At 46.3% G+C, this 11128-nt stretch overlaps 1 protein-coding gene across 1 annotated transcript; it reads left to right on the forward strand.

Annotated features, from left to right (window-relative positions):
- Positions 1–6408: 6408 nt before the first annotated feature.
- SERTAD2 (SERTA domain containing 2) lies at positions 6409–9138 on the forward strand (the record flags this gene model as incomplete). Its single annotated transcript, XM_082480526.1, has 1 exon — positions 6409–9138. The coding sequence occupies one exon, from the start codon at positions 6409–6411 to the stop codon at positions 7351–7353; it is 945 nt and encodes a 314-aa protein (XP_082336652.1). The 3' UTR covers positions 7354–9138.
- Positions 9139–11128: the final 1990 nt, after the last annotated feature.

The raw sequence follows: 11128 nt of genomic DNA on the forward strand, positions 1-11128 counted from the left end.
TTGAAAAAAAAACAACCAACCCAAACCCAAAAAACAAAACTAACCCCACAGCACCCGTCAGTGTACAAATTGCAAGCCAGCTGCAGCATATTGAACGTAGCCATGCGTTACTGCGTGGTACACGCTGTACTAGTTCCCAGGGATGCTGCCGTGCCAGGATTTAAAGACCCCGGTGTCAACAGATGAGATCTGCAAGGAGGGGTGATTTTCAGCACATGGTGGCTGTCACCTCCGAACATCCACAGTGCTTTTCTGCTCCAGTCTTGAATTAAACCTCCACACCTGGGCCGTTCAGCTTTCTTTCTTGTTTTGAGCCAGGCTGGGAGAAGGGTGCCAGATTTATACTGGCTTTCCCCTCGACTGTTTCCCTTCCTTTCCAGCTTTGAATGGGAGGAGGATGCCTGCGCTCTCGGAGGGCGGATCGGCTCCCAGCTGCCGGGGCAGGTTTGCTCTGCTTTGCCAGGATCCTGCAGGCCAAAGAGCATCGTTCTGTGCTGGGTGAGCCCATGGTCCTGCCCTGAGGAGGTTTTCCTGAGAGGCAGCCACTCTCCCTCTCTCTGCCATACCCTTGGGGATGTGGAAATGGGGATGGAGAGAGAGAGTTTTACCTGTTTGCCTCCCTAGCTCTAGGGGACAGATGCTTGGAAGTCGTGGGGACTGGTGACAAGTTCAGGTGGTCCCTCAGGCTGGATCCAGCAGCACTGAAATGCCTCGTGGCAGCCCAGCCTGCCTTTGCTAGCTCAGAGGATCTAGTCCTCATCTTGCCAGTTGAACCCAGTTGGCACAAAAGGCCTTTTTATTTTGGTCCTGCAGCTATCTATGCCAAACCCTGATCCTGCTGAAGTCAGTAACAAAACACTCATTGACTACCGTTGGGCCAGGATACAGCCAATGCAACCCTCAAAGATGAGGAGTGAGGGATGGAGGAGAGGAAAATAATATTTCATGTGCCAGAAGTGACACAAAAAGTGCTTGCATAATTTACTGGAGAGAGTCTCCGAGAAACCCTGGTGAGGTTCATTTACACCTGAGGTTTGGAAAACTTTGTTTTGGGAATGAAATGTGCAAATTCAGTACTCTCTTTGTGGTTTGGGGGGCTTTTATTGGGGGGCTTTTATGTTTTGTTTTTTTTTTTCTTTTTTCTTTTTTTCTTCTGTGTGCATATGTGTGTGAAGTAGTGTTTTGTTTTAATTCCCCCAAGTTGCCTTTTTCTTTCTCTCTTCCCCCCCTCCCCTGTGGTTTTAATTACCTGAGGTTTCAGAAAATAACCGGTCCTTTCTTAAACGCCACTTTTTGCCCGAGCCCCTGCTGCTCACATCTCTCCCTCGACTTTCAGCTGTGTGAAGAGGAGCGGTTGCCTGTGGGCTCTGCTTTTACCTTTTCGAGCAACGTGATGTTCATTCTAGAAGTGAACCTTGCCGTATTAAGCTGTTCATCACCAACTGATAGGGTGGCGTAAATCTGTGAGTGGAAATGTGACTTCTTAAAGATCCTTTTCCACCGTCCTTCTTGGTGTTTGGTTCCTCTTTCTTTTTTTCCCTTCCTGTCTGCCTCGATGAGTGAGGAGGGACTAGTGCGTTGTGGAATTGATTTCCAAGAAAAGCCCTCAGTCTTGAGAGACGTTTTAAACTAAACTGTTAAAAGCCTTTGAGAATTAACATTAAAGGGTATTTTTATTATTGGTGAGATAACCAAATCACTTTTCCCCCTCCATTTTTATATATCTAGTGCTTCCCTGTGCCGAACTCCCAATTATTAAAGACTTCAGAAATAGTCCAGCAGTGACAAGGTATAATGTCCTAAGTACAATTGATAAATATGATACTTCTCTCATGATGTGCGCATACCTCTCTCCTCTGGAGAGCGGAGGATTCGTCACTAAGTGGGCTCAGAGACATGGTCAGGCATTTCACAAGCTTTTCTGTGTTTAATCAATGATGGTTGACTCCAGAGAACCCCCTGCTCCAGGCTGATTATCTCTTCTGCTGAGCCCCAACTGCATTTTTTTCCAGCTCTGTCTGAGGAGCGTGCAGAGGCAACGAAAGGAAGCTAAATGACATGCAAATGAGAAAAATATATATTACTTTTGTTTTTCAATTAAGAAAAGCCAACTCCCAAACAATGCTAGGGTTTCTCTGGCTCTGAGGCGCGTGCAATCGCCCTAAATGGGCAAAAAAGCAAGTTGAATCTTTCTTGGCGACAACGGTTCAGCTTTTGGGCCTGGGTCTTCCAGAGCTGGAGCCAACTGGTGGATAATATTGGGGAAGATCTCCAAGTAACTCCCCCCACCCTGATCCCCGGATAAAGGCAGTTTTTCCGTTGCCTTTTGTCAGCTTTCTGGTTCCACATACCTAAGTAACATTGAAAACTTAACTCGCATACCAAAACCCTGCAACACCCTTTATTAAAACAACAACAAAAACAAAGCGACATCCCATCTCGGCTCTTAATGCTTGGCCCCAAAATGACGTTTGCTGGCAGAGGGATGGAAATGCAGCAGAAATACATCTGGCTGAGATTGCTGCTCAGCCAAAATAGATGCACAAAAGGCTCTCCATGGACATGACCCTTTATCGCTGCCCATCCAGTCTTGCGTTTTGGGGGGGTTGCTGTTGTCCAGCTGTCCCCATTACAGCCGTATGACTTGGTAGGCCAACTCTATCTTCTGACACTTGGAAGGGTGCGAGTATATCTGATTTTACACTGATTTTGGCCAAGCCTATCTGCAAGTTTGGTGTTTTTGGTTTCCCAGCAGGAGCTTTGGCTGGAAAGGGTAGGAGCAGAGTTTTTGAGATGAACAGAACTGAACCAGATCAAACATTGGCATTGTACAGCTTGCTCTTTTTTTCCTTTTTTTTTTTTTTTAACGTTGTTCAGTATCTTAAGCCGTACAAAATTGATCTCTTTAATGTAGGCGTGAAACTGTTGGTTGAAGGAGGGAAGAGAGGGTTTGAACTGTAAAGAACAAACAGGCAACGTTGTTTTTTGGAGATCTGGAGAAAAACTTGCAAGCCTGAAGCCTGTTTGTTTTTACCAACTCTATCAGTTGGTCTAAAAAGAGACCACCTCCTTGCTTTGCTTAGAATGAATAAAGTGATTTATGGAAACTGGAAGAAAATGTTTTTACAATTCCCATTTGCATGCCAGAGGAGGAGGGGATAAAAGAAAACTCTCTAAAGCTGAGAGTCTAGAGGGGTTCATTTGAGCCCCCGTTTTGGGGAATAAACCCCCCTTGCTTCAGCTGGCATCCTGCTTTGCCGCTTTAATAGTTAAACTCACTTTGGAGAGCATTTCTGGGGAAAAGGAAACTGAAAGCTGCGCTGAAAAGCTCATAGGTGAAGTTGGGAGTTGCCTCTTCTATTTTATCTTTTAAAAGGACAAGCACTGAACCGAGCTATGTGAAGATCGAGTGAGATGCGAAAGCTCGACAGTCATGCCTACAGGAAACCTTGAATCATTTCTAAGCTTCCTGGAAAATGATGTAGTGAGGTTATCATTGTGTTTACTAATGATCCCCTAGCTCTTACCGATCAGCTTAAAAAATGCCCTAACTGCCAGCACCTCAATTTTGGATGCAGATGGGCTCAATTGGGTTCATTTGAAATGCCTGATGACGTCCCCTGACAATCATAATTAAAAATTGAGCGCAGGGAACAGAGCGCAGCCACCTGAACGGTCTGTTTTCTTTATTGCAGGGCGGGGGGAAAGGTTTGCTTTGTGCAGTGACTATTTCTATACATTCCTTGCAGAGCCTGAAAAACTTCAAAACTCTTCTAGTCCCCAAGCCATTTAAAAATTTCTCCTTTAAACAGAGCGTTGCGGAAGGAGTGTTGGTATGTCTTTAGGACAGAGTCTGTCTTTTTTCAGGGGGAGGAGATAGCAGGAAAGCTGCTTGCTCTCCTCCTGACCCATTGCCGCTTTGAAAACGTGCTGGACTTGGGCAGAGGTTTCGATTCTTGCTAGCCTGGTCCTCCCTTTCTTGCTCTGTCTCTCTGAAGTGGAAGGAAGCATGTCCATCGTGAGCATTTGAACAGCAAAGCTCCCCCTCTCACCCCCAACCCACGTGCACAGCTCTGGAGTAGTCCATGGAAGTGACACTAGGGAGCAGAGAAAAACCAGACTTCGGTAGTAGTGCTAAATTTCAGAGGTTTTTGTTCACCCGAGATTCCAGGCGCAGGGATCGCTGGTAGCTGGCCAAGGAGCTTGGATGGCAGCCTACCCGTTCCTCAGCTCCGCTCAGCTTGCTCCCTATCCCCCGCCTTTCCTTTTTTAATTGCATAATATGCTAGAAAATGATCTGGATTTGGGACTTATTTTTAACCAGAAGAGGCTCACTTCACCCAATCTGATTGTGGATATAACATCCAGCAAATGCTTTCTGAAGCTCTTTCGGTTTTGCATTGAAACCCTGACTTTTTTTGCCCCCTCTCCTGCTTTGTAAAGGTTCTTTTTGCTTTTAAATGTTTGTCAGCCATTCTTGGGGACGTTTGCAAGCCCTCACCTACCTTGTCTGCCTGCAAAACCGGTGTGTGGTGAACAAATTGGTGTTAGACCTGCCTGGTGCAGTAATTTCGCAGGCACGGGTCCCATTTGGGGAACTGGGAATTGTACTCAAATAAGAACGGCGAGTTTTGTCTCCTAGACGATAGCCGCATAATAAAGCTTGTATGAGAGGACTCAGGTTCGGGGTTAAAAATCTATATCCCTGTTGCAACTTCTCTCTGGGTAGCTGGGGCTGGAAAGTACTGTTTCACCCAGGTAATCGCAGATATTTCAACCCCCCAAACCCCAGCTACTCACCAGAGATGGGTGGTGGTGGGGAGCAGAGGGACCCTCACACCCTCCCCGTTCAGATGTGTAACGTCACAGCACAGCAATTCCTTCATTCCTCTGCGTTTGAGGGTGGTGGATCTTCATGTCACAAAAATAATGGTGACAAAATGAGGCTGGGACTGTGCCGTGTAGAGGAGCATTTCCAGGCGCTTTGAAACATGCTGGAAGAGCCAGCACCAGTGATTGAACTGCCCTACTTACTCTTAGCTCAGCAATTATTTATGATTTGGGGCAAGTTTGGTAAAATTCCCTTTGTTTCCTTCTTCAAAGTCTGCTATCTGACCAGGAGAAAAGCACATGCGTTTACGCTGATTTTTTGTTCTTTAGCAAGCCCTACGGCATTCTTTTGTTCTCAAATGAAACCTGACATGGATGCAGTCCTGAGTGAGGAACAGGCTTTGATGGGGGAGAAGCAAAGACAAATGGTGCAGCTGGAGCGATGTTTGTTCTGTCTGTGGCAAACAAACTCCCGAAAAGTCTTACTGGAGGAAGCAAAGGCTGTTGGCGTCACCTTAGCCAGGCAGAAGCTGAGGCAAGGATTTCAAACACTGCTGTCTGAAAATGCTTCCCTCCCCCAGAAGAGCAGGGGGGGTGGTGGGAGCAGGGGTGGCATCAGAGCTACCATTGCGTGCACAGATGGGGATGCAGCACATCCTTCTCCCCACCAGTGTACTAGGGGACTAGGGGTGCTCCTGGCGACCCAGTTCCTGGAGGAACCAACTTCAGGAGACACCAGACTCCTGTGAAGCTTTCTGAGGCAGATGCCCCTGTCCTCAAACTGGGACCCAGCACAGTCAGGATGGAAGGCCCTGGCTGCAGCAGCAGAGTGTAGTGCAGAGAATGGTCTTGGAGATGAGACTAAAAGACCTGATGGATCTTCTTCATCTGTAATGTATCTGAGTGCAATAACTGCATTTCCTGGGCTAGTTGTTTTTATGGGTTAAATAAACCCACGAGGTCAGGTGTGCATATACCCTGGTGTGCCAAAGGGTTGAGTCTCCTGACTTCACCGTGAAGGTTTCACTCACTATACAATTGCTTCTCCCCCCCTACAAAGACACTTTGGAATAAAAAGGGTAATTCATTGTAAGAACCTCCATGTATTCAGTTTGTATTCCCAGGCATAGTACTGCATCAATCAGGAAATGTAAAGGAATGTTCAATATCATATCTGTACCTTGTGCACCTGTGTACAGGTATTTGGGGACCATACGCTTAACCTATGCAAGAGTGACATTTGCTGCCAAGGGTGCAAGGGCTTGAGTTTTATAGATGCTCTTTGAATTCCTGCTTGGAATTTGCCAGCGTTGCCGTGCATAAACATGATGGACGAGAGTGCGGCATTAAGGCAGCTTCTGCTTCCTCATCCGGCTGCTGCAGGCCAGGAGTGAGTTCTTTATGTGGACAAATTTCCACCTGTGGCTGTTAGGGGTACGTGAGGAGGGGATGAAGTGGCCAATCTGTCCACCCTTCCTGTGCGAGGGAGTAGGTGGGCTGGGGTGGTGATTTGAGGGGGGAAGAACAGGCTTCAGGCTCCGCTGGCTTCATCAGTCTCTTCTCTTTCCTTTCAGATATATGTTGGGGAAAGGAGGAAAGCGGAAATTTGACGAGCATGAAGATGGGTTGGAAGGCAAAGTGGTGTCTCCTACTGACGGTCCCTCTAAGGTGTCTTACACCTTACAGCGTCAGACTATCTTCAACATTTCCCTTATGAAACTTTATAACCACAGGCCATTAACTGAGCCGAGCTTGCAAAAGACAGTTTTAATTAACAACATGTTGAGGCGAATCCAGGAAGAACTCAAACAAGAAGGCAGCTTGAGGCCCATGTTCGTCACCGCTTCGCAGCCTGCCGACCCTCTCAGCGACAACTTCCGTGAGGCTCAGCCGGCGTTCAGCCATCTCGCCTCCCAGCCCCTTCTCCCCGCCGACTTCGTAAGCACTACGCCCCTGGAGTCTTGCCTCACCCCAGCCTCTTTGCTTGAGGATGACACTTTTTGCACTTCCCCGACTGTCCAGCATGATGGTCCCACCAAGCCACCACCTCCCACTCTCCAACCAGTAAAGGACAGCTTCTCCTCAGCCTTGGACGAAATCGAGGAGCTTTGTCCAGCACCTACCTCCGCAGAGGCAGTAGCAGCCGAAACAGCAGCCCATGACTCTAAAGACCACCCCAATGAGTCCACTGTTCAAAAGCCCGAGGGCCTCCTGGAGAGTAAAACGGCTGAATCCAAACTCATGGACTCGCTACCTGGCAACTTTGAGATAACAACTTCCACAGGTTTCCTCACAGACTTGACCCTGGATGATATTCTCTTTGCTGACATTGATACGTCCATGTATGATTTTGACCCCTGCACGTCTGCCACGGGGGCCGCCTCAAAAATGGCTCCCGTCTCAGCGGATGAGCTCCTAAAAACTCTGGCTCCATACAGCAGTCAACCAGTAACTCCAAATCAGCCTTTCAAAATGGACCTCACAGAACTGGATCACATCATGGAGGTGCTTGTTGGGTCTTAAAATATAGAAATATAGCAACCTTTTTTTTTTTTAAATTTTTATTTTTAAATTTTAATTTTAAGTACCAATATATACACTTGGTAGTATTTCCATAGTTCCTCCCGCCCCCGATTCACAGCACTGTGCATGCGTCCTTGCTTGCCTTTTTTTGAAAAGAAAAGGATCACACTAGTTTTTTGCTTCGAGCAGAGTTGGAGTGCCTTCATCCATGTATGACCACTTCTAATGTATTTTTTTTAAAGTGGTTCCTCACGGAAGACCGACTATCCTGGTATAGGAAAGAATATGTATTGTAGACAATGTTATGTTATTACAAAAAAAAAAGAAGAAAAAAAAAGAAGAAATTGTAAAAGCTAAGCACAAGGATTATGTTGGGGAAAGCTGTAAAATTGCATGTGCATATTTGTCTATTTTTTCTATAAGTTTTATTGCAAGAGGTAAAAAATTTTATTATTTAGATAATCTCAATACCATTTTAGCCCTGTATAGGTTGACTTAGCAATTCAGCCTTTTGGAGGCATTAACCTGCTCCTCTTTAAGTGTTGCATTTACATGGCTGTTTAGAAACTGCTGCCCAAATTTATTTTATATTTTTGTACAGATTCTGCAGTTTATGATATTGTTTTTTCTAAAAACAAATGCTGTTTATACACACAAAAAAATAGCTATTTTGATAGGATTTGCTCACATAGTTCCTGCATAATTCAGATGTACAAGAACCACTTGTACTTTTATACAGAGTTGTAAAGTTTTATATGTGTATGGTGCAAAGAGAAAATTGGATCAAATAAGCCTGCAGTCGGTTTCTCTGAATGCAAACAAACAAAAACAAACAAAAGTGCTTTAAGAAAGGGCTGGGAGCTGCTTCTGTAGGAGTTTCACAAGTGTTTGCTCCCTGCTGTCCCCACTGCGCACTACTGTGATTCCTGAAACTTAGAGCCATGTCCTTTTTCCAACACGTATGTGAAGCAGTTGGCAGGAAACAGTTGTGGAACTTCACCCCAAAGAGGTCCCGAGCGCCACCGGGGCGTCCATCCCACGGGACGTGGAGCGCCTTAACACGGCAGCAGATCAGCACTTCCGCACCCGAAGCTCCTGGGAATGGTTTTGAGTGGGGTCGAGGGGGGAAAACGTGCCTCGTTGCCCACCAAGAGCCAACCTCTCTCCGCCATCTTCCTGAGCGACGGGCATACGCGCGGAGCGGGCAGAAGACTGGCATTGACGGCGTCCACTTCGCCCTTTCTTGGAGCATTTTCTCCTTCCCTCTCGCCACCTCACTGTGCTAAGTGCTGAAAAAAGGCAACTTCAGTATTACTGCAGTGAAGCTCATCTCTTACCTGCACTGGATGGACTTGCTTTAATATCCATTGCTGTTGAAACTGGAGCCCGTGTTACAGCACTTGGCATCTCCTGTGGGGTTGGTTTCTTGTATCAACTGCGTTACCTGCTTTACACTTTATAGACCCGTTTTACAATGAATACACAGACACAGCTTTCTATGCATGGTCCCATTCCCCATAACACCTGAGAAGTCTTCTCATTACTGCACCAACAGCATTTTTTTAAGTTCATTGTGGTGTACATTTAATTTAAAAAAACCCAACAACAAAGCCAACAAATATGTTTGCAATGTATCATGCCTATCGCTGAAGTCGCTACGGCATTTTAGTTTTTCAATGGTACTTTAGCTGTTGAGCGCCGGTTACAACCTATATTGTTGACATGCCTATGGCTTCTTTAGGAATAACTTTTATATTTATTTAAGAAATTTTAAATTATGTTTTACGTCATTTGGCAATATTCAGTCTGTTCTGCTCCCTTCTTGTCATGGATCAAATTGGGTCTTGTCTGCCTTTTAAGGAGGCAGCTTTTTTAGAAATTGGCACTTTAAACCAGGCCATAAATATTTATTAGTATATAGATAGATAGATGTAACATAGATATGCACACAGACACAGTATAAAAGCAAATACATTTTGCAATGAAGGAACTCCTAATCAAAATGAAATGCGTCACGTACAATTACGAAACGCGCTTCTGGCTCCTAATTCATCGGCCAGGGTGAGGTGTGCGTGGGGGGACACAGCTGGTGGGGGGTGTGTGGGGTGGGTTTTGCTTTCTTCTACTTTCCAAGCCGAGCTCAGCGAAGCAACGGGCTGCTGAGGGATTTGCAGTTCTTCCCTTACGCCAACTTAAAAAAAAAAAAAAAAAATTATTACTTCAAACAGAAACCCATTGACTAAGCGTAGCTTTAGGGACCATCGGAAGTGAGGGGGGTGGGGAAGGAGCGGAGGGGTGGACGGCTCCATTACGCGCCTGGCAGCAACGGGAACTTGCTCAGCCACAGTCCTTGGCCTCTGGAGGAGAACCAACAGCCCTGCCGGCTTCCACACCTCTTGTAACTGGAGTAACTGGGAAAAAAACATTAGCCGTGCCAGAGTTGTGCGTCCGTCTGCGCAAATCTGTAGGCAGGTGTAACATCAGCACTTTCACAGGGTACTGTGGTGAGTGCTTGCCTTAGCATGGCTAAAAACTGATTTACAGCATGCTGGAGTTGCCCAGGTTTGGGGTTTTTTTTGGGATTACTGATGCATGGAAGAAACAAGTCCCGTATGCGAGGCGGAAGGCGACATTGATGCCACGTTTGGGGAGCTGCGCTGTGAAGCAGGGTTAGTCGGCGTTTCTGGATCCACAGGGCAGGAGATGAGCTCTACATCCACTTTACCACAGGGAAGGCGGTGTCTGTGTATCCTTGGTGCTGAGTCCCTGCAGGAATCCCAGAGGACATCACCATACCTGACTTACAGGGTTAGGGAAGAGGTTAGTGAGGCTGCTGTGGGTCTGTAACCATGGCAGGTTCCAGCTGTGGCTTCCTCCCCGCATGGTCACCTACTGTCTCTAGCATGGCCTTTGCCATGGTCCTAACAGCAGCCACAGCTGGAACATCTCTTGAGACCTACACCAGGGATGGAGAGTGACATTAATGTGCAATGAAGTGACAAGATGGGAGCAGAATAAGAGAGCTTTGGATTTGAAGTGATTTTTTTTGTTTTGTTTTTTCATAAATTATTTATTCTTTTTTTTTTTTCTTCTGTAAATATATTTATTTTATTGTGAAGCTAACAACATCTGGATTGTAACATGTACAGAATGTATGGTAGGAATGTATTCTCTTGTAGGAATGTAAATCTGTATGAAAAAGGGTTTGGGAGCCAGATTCAGAGAAAATGAATTGAGTTCCAGTCAGGATATGCATGGTTCAACATGACTTCCCCCTCTCGCCCTCCCTCCCCCTTTTTTCTAATATGGGTCTGGTTGTTTGAAATATGCAAAAAACAAAAAAAAAACAAAAAAACCAAGGTATGGATGAGGGACAGGTTTATGTTCAAAATTAGTCCTAGTCAGGTTCCTACCCCCATCAGCTTCTCCAGATGGGCCTCCTCTCCTCCCAGCACTCGGCTGGAATCTGCGACAGAAGCAAATGTGGTACTCGCCATTGCACTGGGATGGTAAATGTTTTGGGAGGGGAAAAAAAAAAAAAAAAAGTGATTTATTATTAACACCCCCAGGAAGTCCAGCTGAAGTCCCTGGGGCTGGAGGGCTGAGGAAGGTGGGAAGATGTTCCCTCCAACCCAAGAAGTTGCTTGAGTCTGAACTACCCGCGTTGCTCTCTGCGTCCCACCAGCCCGTCCTTGGGCACCGCAGATCCCCTCCAGCGCCCGAGGGGACCCCACAGCCCCAGTCTGCAAGGGAAGGGGAACGTCCCTCTTCAGGA

The sequence above is a fragment of the Vanellus vanellus genome (assembly GCF_965231255.1).
Source record: "Vanellus vanellus genome assembly, chromosome: 3".
Lineage (NCBI taxonomy): Eukaryota > Metazoa > Chordata > Aves > Charadriiformes > Charadriidae > Vanellus > Vanellus vanellus.